This window comes from Camponotus floridanus, unplaced genomic scaffold (genome assembly GCF_003227725.1).
Source record: "Camponotus floridanus strain SB8 unplaced genomic scaffold, Cflo_v7.5 scaffold2, whole genome shotgun sequence".
Classification (NCBI taxonomy): domain Eukaryota; kingdom Metazoa; phylum Arthropoda; class Insecta; order Hymenoptera; family Formicidae; genus Camponotus; species Camponotus floridanus.
Window position 1 is genome coordinate 2798978 of NW_020229325.1, and position 23774 is coordinate 2822751.

General features: G+C 27.5%; 2 protein-coding genes across 8 annotated transcripts; one reads left to right on the plus strand and one right to left on the minus strand.

Moving 5' to 3' along the window:
- LOC105253626 (G-protein coupled receptor Mth2) lies at positions 1-15596 on the minus strand. Of its 3 annotated transcripts, none has more exons than XM_020028233.2 (6): positions 10379-10720; positions 8301-8940; positions 5172-5250; positions 3622-3806; positions 2451-2616; positions 1-617 (listed from the first exon to the last, which is right to left on the minus strand). In XM_020028233.2, exons 1-6 carry the CDS (start codon positions 10517-10519, stop codon positions 242-244), a joined length of 1587 nt encoding a protein of 528 aa, XP_019883792.1. In that variant the 5' UTR covers positions 10520-10720; the 3' UTR covers positions 1-241. The 3 variants fall into 3 exon arrangements, with proteins under 3 accessions (XP_019883792.1, XP_019883790.1, XP_019883791.1); XM_020028231.2 differs by lacking the exons at positions 8301-8940; positions 10379-10720 and adding exons at positions 5953-7166; positions 7252-7490; XM_020028232.2 differs by lacking the exons at positions 8301-8940; positions 10379-10720 and adding an exon at positions 14755-15596.
- Positions 15597-18940: 3344 nt separating this feature from the next.
- LOC105253595 (phosphoserine phosphatase) lies at positions 18941-23501 on the plus strand. Of its 5 annotated transcripts, none has more exons than XM_011261704.3 (6): positions 18941-19048; positions 21987-22126; positions 22258-22392; positions 22539-22684; positions 22767-22928; positions 23076-23493. In XM_011261704.3, the coding sequence occupies exons 1-6, from the start codon at positions 18974-18976 to the stop codon at positions 23162-23164; spliced, it is 747 nt and encodes a 248-aa protein (XP_011260006.1). In that variant the 5' UTR covers positions 18941-18973; the 3' UTR covers positions 23165-23493. The 5 variants fall into 5 exon arrangements, with proteins under 5 accessions (XP_011260006.1, XP_011260007.2, XP_011260010.1 ...); XM_011261705.3 differs by lacking the exon at positions 18941-19048 and adding an exon at positions 20990-21086 and having other exon boundaries at positions 23076-23501; XM_011261708.3 differs by lacking the exon at positions 18941-19048 and adding an exon at positions 21118-21157 and having other exon boundaries at positions 23076-23494.
- Positions 23502-23774: the final 273 nt, after the last annotated feature.

Here is a 23774-nt window from a genome sequence, read left to right on the forward strand (position 1 = left end):
CAGGAGAGAGAACGAGAGAGAAATAAAAAGAGAAAGACGAAAATTGTTATGTGAAAATTTGAGGTAATGCCATTTCTGCCTTCTAAGAGATCAATGTATAATAATTTGAAATTAATCTTCGTCTGAAGAATTAAATATAGTTAGTTGATAGTTTAACCGTGAAAATTAAATATAGTTAGTTGATAGTTTAACCATTGATCCCTGCTCTACGCGATAAAATCTTTTTTGGTGTGTTGTAGCATTAAGGATCAGCTTCATCAGATGAATTCTTCCCACGACAATTCGTTTGCACGTATGGATTGACCTTCTCCTGCAAAGGTATCACTCCTGACGCAATTGATGTCGTGCAAGTGCGTGAAGCTGAACTGTGATAAGCGACACTGCGTGTCGAGTTTCTAGAAAATATATCGCGATCCTGGAAACCGAATCGCTTCAACAGCAGTCGTTTGACCTTCTTCTTGCACACGAAGATAATGAAAATAATGAGACCTTGCAGGGTATTTGTCAAATCAGTGAGATACCAGAGATACTTTGGCTCATTCTTGAACAGCCAGGACACTATTTCCATAGACCAATTTATGCCCATTACGATAAATAGCTTCAAATACAGATTGAACCTGCGAGTGAATGTATTTGTTTCTGTATTTTTTGTGTTTATGATAATTTATTATTATTACGAATAGAATATATAGAATATACAGAATATATAGAATATATCTAAAACACACATATTTCTAAAAACCGGATCAAATGGAAGATTGTACTATAACTAAAAACATCGATTTTTACATTAATATAGATTAAAAATTTTGAAAAATTCTAATTATTTTATTTTTGAATATTCTTAAATAGCAGTAATAAATTAATCAAGTTTTCCCCAATCCCAAAAAATAATAGATCAAAGAGTGCGAAAGAATGCTAACATGTTTTCCATTCTTTTAACAATTGAATTAATTAGGAAATTAATAATGCACTATGAAAACACAAATTTGAAATTTCGCATATATACGCATATTTTCGCAATTATACGGTTTTTATTAAGAAATTTTTAAGACTCCTAGTCCCTTATTAATCATACTGAATTTTGACATTAAACGATATTATACATTTTTTTCTTGTGAAATATATCAAAACAAATAAGTTCTTTGAATGCGATCACTCGTATACGGTAATATAGATTAGTAAAATACGTCGAATATTGTTTAATTTTCGTCAAATATTGTTTAATTTTTATGTTTTTATGTTTTTTGTTTCATTTTTAAACAATTTTTAAACCTTTATAAAAGACATTTAATTTACCATTTTCTCAATAACTTAGTCCATTTGAAAACATATTCGTAATCTATTCATCATAAATTATTTATTTTAAATCAAAAACGAAGTTCCAATCTCAATAAATGGGAAATTCTAGGCAACAGTTGTCTGTACTCTTTCAACTATTAATAAAATCTGCTTATCATAAATTTATTTTATATTAATATAAGCAAATATAAGACATTTTTACACTGTTTCATTCTATATTTGCCATCACACAATGAAAATTTTCGTGAAAGTTTTCGCGGTTACAATACTTACGATATTATTTTTACAAGCAATTCCCGGTCTTTTTCGTTATTAGAAAGACATTGTATAAGATATTATATAAGACGCTTAATTAGATAATTAAGTTTAATTAGGAAGGTAAAAGCATGATAATCTGACTGAATCATATTGCTCCGCTTCTCATTTCTTACTATAATGTCGTTTTATTTTACATCTTTCTCTTCTGTTACTTACTCAATTTCTGAGAATTTGTTCATGATTTACTTCTCGTTACATTTCGTTTAATATTTTATAATATTTTACTTTTATTTTTTTAATAAAATCCTCGATATTATTTCATAACTAAAATGTTACTTAATCTATTCAACTTTTATTGTTCACTCTTTTTAATATCTCCTCTTTTAATGCTCTTTAATGTTTAATATGACGGATACAACAAATGCATGATAATAAAAAAGACAATTTTTGACGTATTTTACTGATTTAAATTTCGCAAGAAAAAATTTCATATAATTTCTCGCTTTTGACGACATAATTCAATATGGTTGCAGTGAGAATACAAGAACCTTAAGAAATATGATTTCCGTTTTTACTAAATAAGAACACCCATTTTTTAGTCTTATTTGTTTTGATATTATAGTTTGTCATCTTTTCAAGAATCGCAGATGCTCTCAAGAAATTCTGCTCATGCGGGACCCGAATGGCAGTGATATGTTTGTTTTTACAAAAGATTTCGCAATTATGAAAGCAAACTTCTGCATGGGAAAATTACCATCTAAAAATAATCATCTTGGAAAACGATTGACATTATACAAAACCGTTTGCAAACGGATATATCGAAATACATATATTCCGTTATCCAGACAAATTATCAGCTTTAGCAAATGCAAAAAGATTTTAGTACGAACCATTGTTTATTGTCATCATGACGCCGGCTCTCTGAACCTTTCAGATGATGATCTGTATCTTTTTTATGGCGCAAGATTTTCAATGCTGTAGAAATAAATAAGCAAATATTGCAAATAACAGTGATACTCATGGGCCCATAAAAGTACAACGCCTTCGCCCCGTCCGCTAAAACAGAAAATAAATTTGTAATATTCTAATATTACACACATATAAAGATATAAATAGAAAATTAAATATTTTCTCATAAAATATGGTTTTTGAGAAAAACAATAAGCCTTGTATTTAAAAAAAGTATCATATATTTCATATATGTATCATATATTTCATATATGTATCATATATTTCATATATTCGACATCTTTATATTTCAATTATTGTATACTAATTTTTCATCATTTTTCTATTTTTTAGATGATAAATTTGAACTACCTTCATTTTAAGTGTAAATTGCATTCAAATTGATAGATAATTACTATTTTTAATAATAATTATATAATTATTATTTTTATTACTTAGTTAAATTCTTCAAGAAAAATCAAAATTGAATTTGAATGAATTGTATTTTTATCCTAAATACAAAAATATAATTTTTTATAATATATACTTTAATATATTCACTTAAAAATAAACTTTAAATTACTTAAAAATATATTTTTAATTACTATTTTAATATAATAAAACAATTAATATAATAAAATGATTAAAATAATATCAAATGATCATATAATTTATGATGATGATGAATAAAAATTTTTATTATATATATATAACTATAAATTATTCGAATTATATTAAATTTATGACAGTAATTTATTAAAGACTTCAATTTAAGATTAATTTATTAAAATTATTTTTAAAGAAAGATAAAAATATAAATTAAAAATATAAAACTTTAATTTTTTTTATCTTATTAAAAAATGATATATTTAAAAAATGAAAAAATCCAAATTTATTTTTTAAATTAAAAAATGATTTTTTTATATCTTTAATTACATTACATTTTATAAATGTGCATAACATTTTTCATTTTTACAAGAATTTTTATTATATGTATGATTTTAACATTTTTTATTTAAACAAAGATTTAATTATATGATTTTGAATGAAATGTGCCAATTAATAGAATTAATAGAATATTAATAGAAATATTTATCAGTAATATGCACTTACTATTAAACCAACATGTCGCTTCACCGAATTCTGGTCGAATAAATTCCTTTGGTACATTAGGAACGAAATCCATGATAGCACAGACAATAGTGAGGATGGAGGCGCTTCCCCACGCATAGATCGAATATATTATAAACTTTTTTTTCTCTCGTTGTTTCACGCTTCCTTGTAACGACCGGAATCCTCTATGAAAATACGATTTATGTATTATTTTTTAACCAGTAATAAATAGAATATACACAAAATTTACAATGTAAATGTAGGAGAAATTGTATAATTTTAATAATTGTATAATTTTATAATTTTATTTATATATTATATATTATATATTTTATAATTTTATTATATATATTTTGTATATTAAATGACATATATTTTTTTATTAATTTTTTAGTAAATTTTTCATGACAATTATAAATATTTATCTTTTGTATCCTGTATATCCTCCATAAAGATAGATATGCGTATTTATACGTGTGTAAGGACAATATATGACATCGTAACATAATGTGTGCATGCAATAAAGAAAGAAATTAATTCAATTCTGAGTACAATCGTGCGCGTGACTCTTTTTTCTGTAATTGATTACAAGAGAACGCACAGCATATACACACAGATAATTGTCACACCCTCGTAACATGACGATTGTAGGCTTGGCGATCACCCGCACAATACGGAAACGGTAAATAGTGACACGACATTGCCACGTCATGGAATATCATTGACACGCGAAAGATAAAAAATTACTTCACCACCTTTAATAATGAATAAAGAAAGAAAAATAAGAGCGAAAAGTAAATGAAAATTTCGCTTGCTATAGGTTGGAAGCACAATCAAGAATGAATTATATTATATATATGCGTAATGTATATGATAACACTTTGTTAAATTGATCATCAACATAAATGACAATTATTTATATGTATATTATATGTATATTAATTTTTTTCTTTAATTTTATTTAGAGGAACATTATTTAGATAAATTTTGAATAACGTTAGAATGTATAATAATGATTAATAATTATTCGAATGTATAGTGCCATAAATTCACGCTTGTGCGTATTATCGATGTTTGGGGATACTTTGTTGATATTTTCCGAGCACCGAATATTGCCTGATCGGAATGGCTTCTTGGACCGACGTCTGACCGCGAACGAGATCAAAATTAACTCGACTATGTTTGCGCCATATACGCACGTCAGTCACGTACCGGATATTAATTCGCGTCCTGTCGTTATCAATTTCCTCCCGGTGTTTATCAATTATCAAATTTCTTTGTTATAAGAGCGATCAAATGGCCCTTGTGAAAATATTTGATGAATCAATTAACTCACATTTTGACCTAGAACTCGATCTATATAGAAACGCACTACTCATGATAAACCACAATTAATATCGATTATAATTGTGTAAACATATATCGCATGTAAATAATTGATTATAATGTAATGATGATTAAAAAAATTATTCTCGAGATATTTTAATTTGCGATTCAATTATAGCATATTTTAAAACTAAGACATGTTCTTTTCGTATTCAACAACTTACCCAAATGTCCACCAAATGTCGAAGCACATCACATTTAGCCAGAAGAAACTCGCCAAAAATGAAAAGTGGATGAAGAAGGCTGAAATAAACAAATAAACATTGTTTGAACTATAAAATATTATTGTATCTAATATAAAAATTATTGAGTATTCAATGTGAAAAATTATGAGAAATAACTTTCTTGCATGTATTTAAAAAAAAGTTTCTGTTATTTTTTATTAAATTATTGTTTATTTTATATTATTCATTATTATATAAAAATTATATATTAGAAGAATTTCAAAGTTTTCTATTAATATCAATAAATTTCTTGAATAAGTTTTAATTATCCGTTTTTTATAAATAATTAATTTTATCATTTAAAATGCCAAAGTTTTTCAATGATTTATAATTATCATATAAAAAATTTTCTTATTATATTTAAATATTTCTTAAATAATACAAAATTATTTTAATTTTGTAATTTTTTATATTATATAATAGACGACTGTAATAATTGTCTTGATCTTATACCAATTTATATTATATTAAAGCATAATATTCGGAAAATTTGAAGACAAAAAGAAAGATATTCATCTAAATCCAAGTTAATTATATATGTTATAATGCATTAAAAATTTAAATTTTATCCATTATTAATTATCCATTAATTTTTAAGATTTTAATAATTTCTGCAATTATTATATCACAAGGAAAAAGAGAGAGAGAATAATTAACAAAAGAATGTATATAAATCTTTACAAATGTATTATGCGATTATAATTATTTGGGTATGCTGTACCCAGTGTAATGCAGATGGATTTCTTTATATCATTTGGACTGATTGACTGGAGCACGACGAGAACCGTATACGATACGAACAACGATCCAACATATCCGCGTAGCGTGTAGCCGTGCATGTTTCCAAGCTCTGGCAGTATAGAGTACACTACAAATGTCGCCAATAGAAACGGCAGGGATATTATAAGACCCACGGGTTTACTAGTTAGCTGATGATTTGTTTCAATTATCTCTGTTTCATTTATAGAGTCGAAGCAAACGGTCACTTCGAACTTGTCCCGCACGACGGCGAGACAATAGGATGTCGGTTTAAGAAAATTCTCGTGACGTGGTTGATACAGAGAGCCATTGATGAGAAACATGTATTCATCGTCCGGATATTCGTTGGGATCAAGCAAAAAGCGTTCAGTTTCTCGACATGGATCGTGAACGACCAGTTGAAATAGTTCGTCCACTTTTTTATTTTCGCTCTGCAAATCGCTCGTTGTGTAACTATATACATCTGGAAAGGGATAATTACCCTCTCCACGTACGCATTTTTCTTTAACCAAACGATCGCCAAGAGGGCAACAGAGTTGAATGCAGTTATTATTATTGCACATTTCATATGGCAAAATATTGTTTTTGGTATCATTTTTACTGAACTCTTCATGGAATTCATATGATGTCGAGTCATTGTTACTTTCGGTTTGTGTTGAGTTTCCAGGAAGTTCATACAATGTTAAATTCTTGTCTTCGATTCTCGTAAAGTTTCCATCAATTGGCACGGAATTGTTCTTGCCGTTGTCCTTGGTAGAGTTCATACGAAGTTCCATTAACATTTGATTGGTTTCCTCGTGATCCGTCGATTGCATGCGAAATTCATACGTCGAATTATCATCTTCACGGTTGTTAGTTGAGTTAGTATGGAAGTGATATTGCACATCGTTGTTATTATCCTTGGAGGAATTTTCACGCAAATTTTGTTGCAGCAACTCCACTTTATCTTCGCGATTCTTTGTAGAGTTTAAATAAACTTCATATTGCACCGTCGAATTATCGACATCGTTTGTAGAATTTTGTCGAAGTTCTAAGGATGAAGCGACGAGCAAAAGCGTGCAACACCACAACGCGCAACTTTGCTTATGCATCGTCAACCTGTTGATGCGTCGAATTCACTGATCTAGTTTAGTTTTTCCTTGCAGTCTTGTCCAGCAACCGCAACGATATCACAAACTACGGAAACGAGAATATGCGTGATATAAGTTTGCAATGCTTTGACTGTAACAGGAATATTTTTATTTCCCAGTAAAGGACGAACCTGCTTTGCACGTTAAAAGAAGAGCCACGCCGATAAGAAGCCACTCGATAAGATAGGTCTTCGATCAACTGAGAACGGTGACAAGACAGGGGGAAGACGTAAATCCCTTTGAGTCTCATGGTTCGATTTGCGAGGGATATGACTTGGAGAATGGTACAATACTTATTTCGATTTTTTTCACAATTTGTTTTATATTAGCTGAGAGTCATTGGCTTAAATTTCGTGAAAATTTTTTTATATTCTATTTTTTTATATTTTATTGTCAATATCTTTAAAAACAATTTAAAAGAGAAGAATAATTTAAATATTAAAATATTAAATTTAAATATTAAATAATTTAAATAATTAGATATAAGTGAGCCAATCGAGTTTAGTAGCATATAATTTCACTTATAATCATATAGATTAAAAATTTTGTGTGAATTAGTTCATACTTTTTTTCTATGTTAGTTGAATAAAAAAGCAAGCAGTTACATTAAATGCAAATGTACGAAGCAGAATAATGAAAAAAAGCGAGTTAGGAAAAGAGATATTTCAATGACGCATTCCTTAATTATGTGTAATTAATTACATAATCCAAGCATTTATGCCGAGAGTCATTGTTCAATTATCCTTATATCTTACTCTATCTCTATAACACGATAAATATTAGGAGAATCATGAGATTTACATCATAAACTATAAATAAATTACAAATAATGCTATAACTAACATATAACTTTTTTAAATGTCAACACTTGCAAAAAAAAATAAAAGTGAGAACTTGTTTAGAAAGTTGTCTCTCGCGCGCTTATTAAATAATCTTTCCTTATAATTCGCAAGATTTCTAGAATCACATTTCATTCAATGACACTATCTCTAGGATATGCTATGCATAATATAAAATAATTCGAGACAAAAGAAGCCGTCAAAATTCAAACAACGTTGTTTAATGCAGTCGGAAATTTTTGTCGAGAAATAGCAATTTTATCTTAAAACAACATGATTTTTTTCTGTTGCATTAATACAGCAAATTAAGAGAAAAAAGTCACATCATTTTGTAGATATACCGAGTGCGATGCAGACGCTGGTTACGATTTGCTCCTGTGGTATCAACTGCAGCATTCCTACCATACTGTACGCTGCCGCCAGACAACCGATGTATCCGCGCAACGTTAGGCCATGCAAGTTTCTCAGATCAGGCAATATCCAGTAGACGATGTACGTGACGACTAGAAACGGCACTGATACAAGCATGCCGAGAGAGTACACGATCCCACCACCATCGTCATCCTCAAGTGGATACGTCTCGCAGAAAAACACCAAGTACTCCTGATACTCGTAGCTTCTCACCCGTGCTAAGCAGTATTGATGGTAGTCGAGGATACGCTCCTCCAGTTCCTCAGCCAGAGGTCGTAATATGGAGCCGTTCGATATGAGATACCATTCCTCGTCCTCGTAAATGTGCGGATTTAAAGGATACCGATTCTTGCCGGCGCATGGGTTCCATATTACAAAATTGAAGTACTCGTCGCTCGTAGTGATGTTTGCCAGTACAAGATCGGTCTCGTAAACCGCCGGCAGCTGGACCACTTCCGTTCCATTCAACGCGCCCCTTACACAGTCATCTCCGGTGAGGAAAGTATTAATGCGACAACATAAGGATACACGAGGCTTTCCGGAGCCGTCATCGCCAACATCAGTCGTTGTCTGAGAAAAAGAGCCCGAGGGAATAAAAACAAATAACCCAACTCATGAGATGTAGTTGCAGAGAATATTAAATTGTCAGCTTATAGAGTTCTGATGGAAAATATTGCTGGATATGTTTAATAATGCATTACGCGTAATAAAATCCACTAAAAATTCATTGTTATAGCTGCGACCTAAAACAATTTTATTTTTAGTTCAGCATTACTATGTGAAATTTTATGTTTATATGCTTTCAAAATGGCTATCTATATCCAATACTTCCAATATTTTCCAATATTTTTTCTTCACTGCATATTATACAATTAGGAATTGAGATAAAATTCGGAATGCTAGAATTAAAATCTTGATATATGTTTATAATATCACTTTTTACATTGTTTAATCTTTTGTTTAATCTGAATAGTATATCTACGTTAATACAAAATTATCTTTAAGATATTTTCAATCAAGTTTACATTTAAAAAATAAGACTTTCTGAAAATTTTGATTAATTATGACGATAAAGAGTTAATAATCGTTTTTGATGTTATCATTATATCTACAAAGTTATTATTCCAAAATTAATTGCACAATTTAACAAGAAAAAAATAACCACCTTTATAGTTTTTTAATTGAAAATACGAATCTGTGATTTTTTCAAAATTCTCTGATATATTAATTATGAAAAATTCGAAATTAAGTTCTAAAAATGACTCTTTTAAAGTAACTTACATATAATATAAAATGCGTTAGATTTCTGTTTTAAATTAATTATATTGTTAAAACTTTTATCTCAAAAAAGTGTTATAAAAATTAAAATTTATTAAAAATCCTTATGTGTATATCGATTAAAAAATATTTATATATACTTATATTATCTATCTAATCTTTAATAATTTAACTCATACTAATTTAATCTAACTTTTTAACAATATGATAAATTCAATGTTTATACATATGTATATAAATGAAAATATTATTAACTTCAATTTTCTCAATAATCTTTTTTTAAAGTCTATAAATTGTAATAATATTTTTAGCACGGTACATATACGTTATTATAATTATAACATAGTAATTATAACATAGTAATTATAACATAGTAAATTAATTGAATTAATTGAATTAGTTTTTCTTATAAATTTAATTTAAGAAAAACTAATTCAATTAATTTACTACATTAACTTTAGATTTCTCAAAATTGCGACATATAAAAGAGCATTTTGAAGATTGGATTTATGATTCAACGTTAAAAAATTATAAAAAAGTAGTTTTTTTTTCTTCTGTTTGTGAAAAAATTATATTTTATTATATCAATTATTGCTGGCAAACTATAGGCATTGGCAAAATTATTATTACAGATACACTTATGTGTTGGCAAAGCAACGCGAATTGGTCTCGTTGATAAATTCTAGATATCCAATATAAAAAATGTGAGCAAACTTGGAATTATCTCTACCTCCAAATAAACATGAGGGATGATAAAACTTTTCTCCAATGATCCCTTTGGCTCTTCTTCTGTCTGATTACTTTCGAGAGTGTCCGCGATCAAAATCACAAAACAAACAAGGAACAAGACTGTTTTCAGATGCCGTTCCATCTTGTACTAATTAGTGAAACTGTTCTCATATGGCAACTTGAAATAATATTATCGTCGCCTCTTATAACGTTATCGCCGAATTGCGGAAGCTTACTCATGAAAGTGCCGCAAAAAATGATGAAAAAGAGAAAGAGAGCAAGAAAATACGATGACTCTCCTGAGAATACGCGCTGATTATGACCCATACAATATTAATAAAATGTATAGTTAATCTTATATTACTTATTGTTAGAGTAATTTTATTACGTTCCGCCATCATACCGTACATAATTTGCTAAACTGAATTAAAATGATAAAAGTGATAAGAAAGCGTGCAAATTTAATTAATATATTTTTTAAAAGATAGCATGAATATACGGCATTTTGGGCCACAAAATAGTTATTTGAGAGATATGATAAAATTTCGAATGATAAAAATGTATTAAAAAATGTATAATACATCGAATAACAAATAAGCATATGTAGATACAGTGCTAACTATTTTAAATATTATTCACATAACAATTGAAAAAATAATATTTATAAGTGATCTTGTGATTTAAAATGATATTTTTGATCTTGTAATTTAAAAATGTTAATGCAAACTCTAAATATAATCATAGTTTCCATGAAATATTCATTATTTAATGTTAAATATATATGTAAGTAGATAAAAATACTTGTAAAACGTATCTACATACAATATTTATATACTTACATACATATGTAATAATAAGGAAGTAATATATAATATGTATGACTAAATTTCTATGACTAAATATTTAATATATCGAAACTATGTACAATTAGACACTTCCTGCTTCCGGTCTTAATCGGAATTTTTGAATGAATTGATGAATAAGCAAGTCTATTTTTATATAAGAGAAGCATCGTTACCTGTTATATATTGTTGCAAAAAAATATTCTACTATATATATATATGTGTTGCAAATTTTGTATTTTGCTAATTTCTAATTAACGACTCCAGTAACCTGATTATTTCAAAAAGGGGGCGTATGTTCAAACATCAAAATATAAGATAACAAGATTTATGTCAATATCAGTAAATTATTGACGCACGCGATATAATTATCAGGCAGAATAAAAAGCAAATGAAAATAAAATTACGTGCATATTACGCGGCTTTCTTTTTTTTTATTCCGATAAATCGTCGAAATACACAAAAACCATCCGGATCAGAAATAACACCGTTATCGCTAGCGATTAATGTCGACTTTTAGCTATCTCACTGGACTTGATAATACTAACACTGTATTCGATTTCTCTTGCAGAACGGACAAGAGCGCGTGAAAAACGTATATACTCGCGTGAGCAATGAAACGATACTACTAAACGATGAGTTGTTCGCAGCATTGAAGAAGCGGTCTACCTGCTGCGAAAAGCGATATATACAGGGCGCTCCGAAAAGAAGAACGTTTATTTTTCAATCAAATAGCTTCGCTAATTCAATAGTAATGTAAATTTTAAATATTTTTTTTTAAAAACCGAAGACTGAAGACAGTCTTACAAAGCAGTTAGAGACGAACAACAAAAATTCTTCAGTTACACTAGATATATATATCTCGGAAAGATTTATCTCGAAAAGCAATAAATCGATAGCACGAATGTAAAAGAAGTCGTATATGTATATTCTCACAACAAATTTTATATATTATCTCTCTAGATTTTTTTTTAAAGAAATACGCGTATGTGATCCAAATTGTTGAGATTACATCGAATATATCATTCTAACATTATTCGCGAATGTTTTTATCCCACCCCGCAGATGGTAATGATTGCCGATGTAAAAGTAAGAACGAAATCTTTCTATAAAAACCGGTTTTGCACTCGTCGTATGTACTTTACATACATGTAACAGGAGAGGGAGGAAATCATTAATATTGGTTGTTAGAAATTGAAAATAGCAATAGCTCAAGTGATCAATACTTGATGATTTATATGACCTTTCTTCAATGTTCGTGGATTTTCCTCGTGGAAGGATTTCCCCAATCACATTGTATTTCTCAAAATAGTATGAAACATGTATTGATTATAAGGATAAAATCATGTTTGAAAGTGTAACATGTGGTTCTTATGTTATCACAGAGATATCATGCATTCAGAAAAACACTTACATATGTAGCTGATTTATACGACATACTTTTTGGTATTCTACATTACTGACAATGAGTGGAATAGGTCATGATAACATTAATATTACGTAATGTATGGATAAGTATACACGCATATGCATGTACATGTTACATATATATAATAATAATTTAATTTATATAAAAAACTATTCTAAAAAAAGATAAAAAATTACAGTCTCTCCCTAAAGAAACATAAAATATAATTGAAAGAATTAATATTGAATAAATAGTTCGGCTGAACAAAACATTTTTAAAAATGTTTTATCAAATATAAAATATTAATAATAGTTAAATATTTTACAGAATAATTTGCATTAAAAATATTTTCAATATTTTAGCAGCTTTAAAAATGGGCTAGGTTAATTGTTCGTTAATTACTGGTAATAATAAAATGTGCAAATGGTTGATATATAATTACTTGATAATAATTAATTGTTCATTAATTAATGTGTAAGGTTCTATTCAGTATTGAAAAAAAAGTAACGTTATTTGTTAATGCTGTTGCGTTATTTTTTTATAACTATAGCTATAGTTATAACTATAACTATAATATAACTATAATATAACTATAACTATAGTAATTATAATATACTTATAATTAATATATATATATATATATATATATATATATATATATACTTATAATTATATATATATGTATATTATATATATATATATATACTTAAAACTATATATAATATACTTATAACTATAGTAATAGTATTACAAATTTTATCTGTAATAGAAAAAGTAATTACATAGATACATTTTTGCAACGAGTAATGAATTCCACAATTATTGTTATCATTACTTTTCGAATCATGGTTTATTTTCTGTGTTTAAAGGAAAATATATAGACAATATTAAATCTTTTAAAAGTTAAACAATATTAATAAAAAAATTTGGCGACTTTTATTTTAAATCAAGTTATGTAATTTTTATAAACTTTTATATGTTAAAACGAGTATAATTCTTAAATTAGCATATCGCATCACGGTTTCAAAATTGCATAGGATTTATTTTTAATCATATTTACGAATCTATAAAGAAAACTAACAAATTAAGAGAACATGTTTTTTTATTTATATTTACAGAAGTAAGAAATCTTAAGAAGATTTTTTGCATTTTTTCTCCGATATAGCATGGAGTATTTTACAAGTATAATAACTGGAGTATAACAATTTTGAATCCGCATATCGAAGAAAAAATTATTATCAAAATATCTTCATAAAATTATTATCAAAATACCCTATACTATATCACTACCTAAATATTATATTACAAATGTAACATATTTGTTAAATTTTAATATAAAAATACTTGAAAATATAAATTTTATATGTTGTACTTTTGTACTTTATTGTATATTTTTTAATTTAGAAACACGGAAATTATATTTTTTGTAATTCATTAATTCTTTAATAGTAATTAACTCTTTAAAAAAATCAATAACAAATTACTCTCTAGAAAAAGGAATGTTAATAAGTTACTTTTATAAAGTAACTTATTAACATTCTACTCTATTTATACATAAATTTATATATAAATTATTTTATATGTAATATTTTATATTTTATATTTATATTTTATACATAAATTTATTTGCATTTTTTGTGTTACTGTGATATTTTTTATAAATAATATTCTTAAAATTATCATTATGCAAAAAAAAATAAATGAGATGTAAAATGACAGAGAAATGTGAGTTTGATTTAAAAAGTTATGTGTATATTGATTCAGAAACTTATTATTGCAAATGTATTTTTTATATATTACAAAATACAATCATTGCTATTTTTTGCGCATATTCTAAAATAATAATATCACGAAATAATTATTTATAAATGTTCTTTAAATTGCATCGTCTCGATCTTCATATATATGTCAAGTTAGTATATAATGTATATAAAATATATATTATTAATCTTATATCTTATATCTATTATTAATTCAAAACCAGAACAGGTTGAAAAGCAATAGAACTGTTAAAATATCTAGGAGAATAAAAGAAAGCATATTCAAATTTAGGATCAAGCGAATATCAAAGTATCGACCCAAATTGCAAAAGAGTTACGAGACCAAAATTACAAGGTGGCTGCTTACCTGTAATGATGCATAATGGGGTTTTAGCAGCCATGGAAATGTAGTTAACCAAAAGCATGGAAACGTAGGCAGTAATTAAGCAGATGACGTAGCACATGAGCGTTTTGCCATAAAGGTTCTTCAACTCGGGGATAATCGCGTACACCAGAAAAGTAGCGGCGAGTAATAGAATGGACACTGCCATGCACACATGATGGAGCATGTCTTCTATGTTATTATCCGGCACGTTTTCCGTCGCGCAAATCAAAATACTGATTCGATCGAAAGTCACTTGCCAATCGATACAATAATTCCAAGGAAGGTACACGGTCCCGTTTACATCTACGAGGCTACCATTCGCTTGAAGGATAACATTTCGAGACTCGTCTGGATTAAGAGGGTAAAAGTTAACAGGACAAACAGAGTTCTCCAGTAAACGAAAGTAGTCTTTCAATTGAGGAACATGTTGGACCTCCTTGGCCATTTGATCTTTTGGTAGATGAAGATTCGACGTCTTGTTCTTTACTTCAGCTGACATGGTGTCATTATGTCTCATCTTCTGGCACACCGGTTTCTCCATGAAGTTCTCACGGAGGACCTCGTCGTTGTGACAGCACTTCCTGATACAACTGCGAAACTTGCAGATGCAATCATATGTGACTTTGCTATCCGGGATGTCGTGATGAAGATTACAATTGCTATTCTTTTCGGATGTTGGTGAACGCGGATCTTTTAGCATTGGCGATTCATTGTTAGCGATGTCATCGCTACCGGCCACCAACAGACCGCACGCGGCAAGAAAAAGCGCTGAATTAAAGTTCGCGGAGCGGGCGCACATCACGACAAGGGCGCCGAAGATTGTAAACTATCAGTCGCGATTCATGCAGCGATTATTCGTGGCGGCTCGGATCCGTGCCCGGCGCCTCGACACCTCTGCGTCGGCGGATGCGCGTCGTAGCTCGGCGCCGCGACGCTTCGCTTCGCCCTCGCACATCGACGAGATCTCGTTTGGATCCAACGGAAATTGGAGCTTACACTTTGTTACTTCTTGAATAACAATTTGTTCTTTAAAATCGATAATGAATTACTTACGGTAATGGAAACAAATTACTTTCACAATGTAACTTTCTCAACGCTGGTATCACTCTATTTATATGTACGTGTTTTATATTGGCATTAAAAAATTGACATTGATATTAAAAAGTTATATTAACATTAATCACTTGGGACAATGTTCAAAAAATCAAAAATACCACGGCATTTTATCTCGACATTGATAAGCAGAGCATCTTGGACTTCGATTTATGATTGATTTCTTCTGTTCTTGATAAATTAGCATATTTTATTTTGATTAATTAAGTGAAAGAGAAAAATAACAATGTAGGTAAATTGCTTGATAAAATGTTTGGTACAATTATTAGAAAAAAGTAGGATCTGTTAAAAAAAGTTTTTTGTTGAAAAAGTTTTAGATTTCATATACGAAGTTATATTTTCTCTCCTTCTTCAAGTAAGATAAAATAACTTCAACTTAAATTTAATTCTAAAAATTTTTTTTGAAATTCAAGATAGTCGAAAGTTTTGATTTGTTCCTTATAGCTGTACTGGAACGGAATAAAATGAGGTATATATTTAGTAATTAAAGAAAAAAAAATGAATCATAATCCTTTTTTCCATGAAACATCTGTACATCTTTTAAAACGAGAAATGATTATTTTGTCTTGTATGGAAAAATAAAAAGTGCAAAAGAAGTTTAGTTACAAAGAAACAAATTTCTGATCTCAATGAAATTATCGTAAAATATACAAAGTACTTAAAAGCACTTGTGTTTTGTATTAAAATAATAATGAGAATTTTGAAAGAAAAAAGTATGTATTTACAGATATTTTCTAATTATTTATTAAAAGAAAGAAATTATAACAAGTATATACGATTATTATAATTTTCGTTATAAAAAATTATGATGTGCAAATGCTTCTTGTTAAATTATTGCATATTTATATGTTATATATTTATTGTATATCTTTGCATACTTGATGCTTTCATTTATGTACAGGATGAATCATCAAATTTTGCCATTTTTGATAAATTCTGATAAAAGATATGTCTTATAGAAAAATGTTTATTACATAATTTTGCAAAGTACATTTCGCAGTCTTGTTTCAGCTTTCAAGAATTCAAGAGATCATATCTTTTCATAAAACTATTTAATAAAACCATTTAATTAAATCAATTTTTCTTACATATAAATCTATTTTTATCTATTATTCTATATATGAAAGTGTTAAGATAGAATCATTAAAAATCAATATATAATTTACGATATTTTGTAATTTATTTTGACATATAACATATAAAATGTGAGCTATGTATAGTGTTTGATAGTGTAAAATATTTTATAGTGTTGAGATATCTTATAGTATTATCTTTTCATTAAAATATTTACTAAATTTATCGCAGAATAATGAATAAAATTCATGAATAGAATTGATTCACGACTCTGTTCTTATGCAAACATGGCAGCTGTAATATTGTATGTATATCACAATATTGTATGTATATTATTTCTTAAGTATAACTGTGCAATTTGTTATAACATGAATTATTATTCAATTTACTAATCAATGTATATATACAAAAGTATGTATATCAAGTATTATTCAATTTATTATTTAATAAAAATACCGCTTAAAGAATACATCAAAGATAAGAAAATCTCATCAAGTATATCTTTTCCTTTAACTAATAATAATTCTTTAAGAATAGAAGTTCTTCAAATAACAGTTCTTTACAAAAATATAATTAAAAAATATACCTAAATTAATGGTATATATAAATTAATAAGTTAATGAAGAATTGCTAAAATCAAAGAATTACTAAAAGAAAACTTACATTTGTTGAAAATTATTTTTTGCTAATGGGCAACAAGTCATATCAGATGTAAAATTACAAAATTGGTCAGGCTTATCTTTCTCGCTGATGAGCAGTAAGTCGTGTTATATTTGGACATGAGCAGGATATTCAGCAATAGTACATTTGATGCGCGTTTTTTCAGATTAAAAATTTAGTTTATAATTGCATATATTAATTTCCAAATTTATCAATTCAAAAAATCATCAAATATACTGGTGTTGAATATTTTATTCATGTTCAAATTTTACTTCTAGTAGATTGATCGCCTTTTAACGAAAAAGATAATTATTAAACATACTTGACCGTTTACGTTTTCTTGTGATTTTACGTCTAATATAACTACATCTAATATTGCTCACTAGCAAAAAATGTAACATACTTAATTTCCATTGTGATTTTAATAATTTTTTATATTATTAATTTATATATATCAAGGTTGCGTTATTTAGTTCCTTCTACTGTGTAATATAATATAATCTGAAAAAATATATATTATGAAATAGATTATATATAGTTATTATATATATTTTTTGTTAAATAATATATATATATATATCAATATATATAATAATATAATTATTATATATATATTTTTAATATTTATTAAATATATATGTAAACAACAAGAAAAAGAGGAATTATTGCAATATAATAGCAAATATTTTTAAAAATTAAATTTTTAATCACTGCCATTGCCACTGCCGCTATCAAAAACCAAGATAGATAGCATATAATGCGTTGCATAGCGGAGAGTGAACGAACTTCGGACATTAAATCTCGAAAGCTGTAGACTGTTTCCTTATCATAATTGTAAAACAATTTCATATCTTCAATTTTGTTGACATTAAACAATGATTAAAACTATGATTAAAACATTTCATTAGAAATGTTTCTTGAGAAATGTATGCAATAGGAAATGCGAATCATTATATTTATGTTATCGGCATAATGCTCTAAACGAAATGATAAACCGTTAGTAGTTGTCATGTTGCTGATAACAATATATCAGTATCACTGATCATTTGCTTTCGAAATTTCGTCAACTGATTACTTGTATAAACATACTCGTGTTGTAGCATTCAGCCTTAACGCCTCCTATTTCGATGTTCGTAAACATATAATAAACATATGGCAAATATATATGATGCATTAGCGCAAATTTGTTCAATATGATTAATCATATTTGATTATCTGGGAATATGTTCGGTTGCAGCCGGTAAGAATGCATGATTACGCGATGACTATTGCAATTGCAGTCGACCGAGTAATAAATCCACCACGAGACTTCCACCGCCCTCTTCTCCACGACCATAAATTCTAGTTTCGCACGATGCTACATGCAGTTAGCTCTAGTTGGTTTGTCGTTGTGATCCGTCGTGCTTGCCGATTTTACAGTATCGACAAGGTAATTCTTCGCGATCGCGTCCTATATCTTGCAGTTTACAATTAACAATTCTTAAATAAAAATCTGGCCGCTTTCACTTTCTTACTACAATTAATTCACCTTCGTATTGAATATTAAACTAATCAGATGAAAATATATATTTATTTATATATAATTTCCACAAACATATTCTCTAAACATTACAGTTCATATTTAGAATTAAATCAATTAAATTTTATTTAATTCAAATAACACAACAAAATTTTTATAATATATAATCTGTTGTTCATAATCTAGTCTTTTTTCAGGCGTATGTGTGTATGTGTGTATCAAATAATAAAATAATTTTATCTATATAGTAAAATAATGCAATATCATTGATCAATTAATTATCGAAATTCGGATTTAATAGATAGAAATGTCCTTTCGTATTTTTTGTCTTATTTTATCCTATAATTATAAATCAATTAATAATTTTTAAAAATTAATTGTGACAATTATATTTAAAATAAAGCAAATAGTAGATATTATTACATATTATAAATATCATCTTTTAAATTAAAACAAATTTTTTAATTTAAGATTATTTCTTTTTAATTTCTTTTTATAATTGGCAAATTTATGCCAATTATTGTTCCAAATTATTTTTTAAATATTAAAATTAGATAAGAATATGTTTTTATCTTGATGAATAATAACTTTTATTATGCACGTGCTATAAAAAAGATAGTGCGGTCAAGAGTGTAGTTTATATAACTTGCTCCGACAGTACATATAGTCAAGAGCGTAGTTCTAAACGATCCTACAAGCTAAATAGATATGTAACCGCATTTATCTTTTATTAATTTTGACAGATAGAGTATAAGAATTAATAAAAGAAATTAATGAATGATACATTCTGTTTATCAACGATATAATCATGTTATTCTATATGCAATTTGAATTTGAATTTTTATTTTTATACATTTTATATATACTATTGTATTTTATTATATGCACATCTGCAAAAGATAATTCGTTAAGAAGAAACTGAATGGATCAATCAGCTACATCAAAAGTTAATAAATCTAATACATTTCAAAATTTATTAATAAAATTTAATCTCAAAAATAAATATTATTTTATATCGAATTCATTTTTTTTATAGCTTTTATATCTGTATAACGACAAAAATTCATGAAAATAAAAATCTTAATTCTACAAAGCAAATCTTTATTTTAATTCATAAATTAATTATTGATTATATATTTTAAAAGGCTAAAAATTCTTTGCGCAAATTCATGTATCTCAAAATTTATTAAATTGATTAACTTTTGATATAACTGAGCTGAACAGTTCTAACAATTCTTTAATTATCATTATCTCCTTTATTGCGTTATTATACCTGGTTCATTTACAAATAGTCACTGACAAGATATTATTAAAGATCAATATAGCCAAGTTTAGTGTGATTGGAAAAAACTGATTGCGCACTACTGTTGATAAGAAAATTATATTGTCGATAATAAAATAGTAATAAAATGTTTATTTTGCCTTACGGCTAAAAAATAATATGAAAGATCTATACATCTTTGATAATAAAATAATAGACGAGCTAAAATATTCACATAATTTAAATACCTCATCTAATTATCTTCAATGTAATCAAAATAGCTGGGAGTCAATTGTGTATCACATTATTAAGTGAAAATTACAAAAGTGAAATTTACTAGAGGTTGACTAATAAAATTATAAATATTCTAGTACATTTTCTCACTTTTGTAATTTTCACCAAGTTGTGTGATATACAGTCGACCCCCTGGTAATGCCATTAATCTTTTATTATCTCTGAATTTATTGAGTTTTCTTGATAATTAAAAAATTTACCCAAGGCCAGCCATCTTTAAAGGCGCCTTTTCATGCTGACGCTCGGTACTCATTTTTAAAAGACATCACGTGATTAAAAATGAAGATATCGATTCGTCACTTTTTGGTCACATGATGGCTTTTGACGTTGAAAATGAGTGTCAAGCGTATCATGAATTTGTGCCTTAATAGTATCTCGTCATTCAGAATTGAAGTAACTATGTTTATATAATTATATAGGTCTTTCTTTCTGTCAAACTCGTGCTCGACTTCTATTTGCTTGCTGTAGGCATATATATTTAATTATCATCAAAGACCACGTGAATTTCTTGTTCTCTTTACGTTAAAATAAATTAATTTCTTCACATTTATATATATATATATATATATATATATATATATATATAATAGTATATAAATTGATAAGAGATATTTTGGAGTTTATTGATTGATAAATAGCCGTGAATTTTGATAAAAGTTCGGATTTTTTATTTTTGACGTGATTGACAATTTAACATGATTGCAATAAAAAAACTGGCAGGAATAGGAGCTTTACACTTCATTCTATCTAAAATGATAGTAACGAATAGGAATAGAAGGGAGCTTGATTGCATCGGCATAATCACTTGATCTCTTGCTTTCCGAATGACGTAAAAGTGATAATAGGTTATTGCTATTTCGGTATGACCGACATTTATCGGGATTTCACGAGTCACAGTTGACGCGTACGCGTGATCAATCGAAAGTCTGCACGAGACTATCGTAGTATGACACGTGACAATACGTAATAAATTAAATGTTGGTGTGTGCGTGAATGTAAGTTGCATTGTATGTATATATGACATATAAATTACACTCGCCAATGATTTGATTATAGTTCGCAAGAAAACAATAGCAACATTTTGATACAGTACTATGAAACTTGTGATTTGGTATCTTTATATTTTAATTTTTAGTGTTTTTTAAATTATAATTATTATTCTAAAAAAAATTATAAAAGAAGAATGCAAAATAGCTTCTAGCTTCCATGTCTGTTATTATTTTTTTCGTTTTGACTTTCATGAGTATTCTTATGATTTTTTTTTATTAATATTTTAACATATATTTTTTACAGATGGTGAATTCAAACAAAATAATAAACATATGGAAAGCTGCTGACGCTGTGACATTTGATGTTGATTCAACTGTCACTAGAGAAGAAGGCATTGATGAACTTGCAAATTTTTGTGGAAAAGGAGAACAAATTCGTGAATTGTATGTGTTTTTTTAAATGGAGCATTACTAGCTTACTACTGAACTAGATTAATTTGTAATTTAATTTGTTTGTAATATAAAGATTCCAAATCTTTCATCTAATACGAAATATTGAAACATGTATTTTTCAGAACAAAACAGGCCATGCAAGGTGACATGACTTTCCAGCAATCCTTGTTAATGCGATTGCAGATCATAAATCCAAGTTTAACTCAAGTGAAAGAGTTTTTAGATATACATGAAATAAAATTAACTAATGGTATCAAGTAAGATACTTATTTTTTAAACATAATATATACACAGATATTAATTTAATATATTAAGGATCAATTTAATATATTATAAATCAATTTTTAATATATTAAGAATTATATATTAATTATATTATATTAAGAATTGATATTCTTTTTAGAGAACTTGTGTCAGATTTACAAACTCGTGGAAAAGATGTGTATCTAATTTCAGGTGGTTTCCACTGTCTTATTTTGCCAGTTGCTAGAAAATTAAATATAAAACCTGAGAATATATATGCTAATAAATTGAAATTTTATTTTACAGGTGAGAATATAAGCATTAATAAATTTATAATTTTTTTTTTTAAACTATATATATATATAAAATGTATGATCGCATGTCCTAGGTGAGTTTGCTGGATTCGATGAAAATCAGCCAACATCTAGAAGTGGTGGCAAAGCAGAAGTAATACAACATCTTAAAGAAACAAGAGGATATAAAACTATTGTTCATATCGGTGATGGTTCAACAGATTTAGAAGCGTCACCTCCAGCAGATGCATTTATAGGCATGTAGAGAATGTTTATTTAAGAATCTCTTAACTACTTTATTTGAAAGTCTTCTAGGAAATGTTTTATATTTCATGTTGAAATAATGATAGTAATTACACACAAATAAGTATATACATTTAATACTTAGTTATATATTTCCACAGGATTTGGTGGTAATGTCATTCGTGAAAGTGTAAAATCACGTTCTCAGTGGTTTGTAATGAACTTTGATGATCTTAGAAGAATCTTATAATTATAAAAATAGAATAGTCTGTATATATATAAACTATATAAAATGATTGATGTAGAAAAAATACACGTAAAAATATTGCATTAGAATTTTAAAAATATGCATTATATGTACATTTTAGATAAAATATTAGGTCTATTCGTTTTAGCTGCACTGCTGGACTAGTGCAATAAGTTAGAAAAAGACATACATACTTTCTTTCACTCTAACTAATTGCACTAGTGCAGCAGTGCAGCTAAAATGAACAGACCCATTAAAACAAGATAACAAAAACTCATTTTTTGTTACCTTGTTTTAGTAAAGCCATATAATGTTTTTATATAATGTTTTTCCAAAAATGAATTTTGGATAAAGCTTTATAGTTATAATTCATATATCATATATATGCATAGATATATATTTTAATTATATATTTATATTTCGATATATTTCATTAGAAAAAAATGTATTCAGTTTCTTGTTTTTAATCTCATAATATGATTTGTGTATGTATTGAACTATATAAATTAAAGTTGACACGATTTGAAAAATGTCACTCATAAATAATATATTTTATTCTCTATACAATTGAATAAAATATAATAAACAATTACTAGTTTGATATAGCGATTTT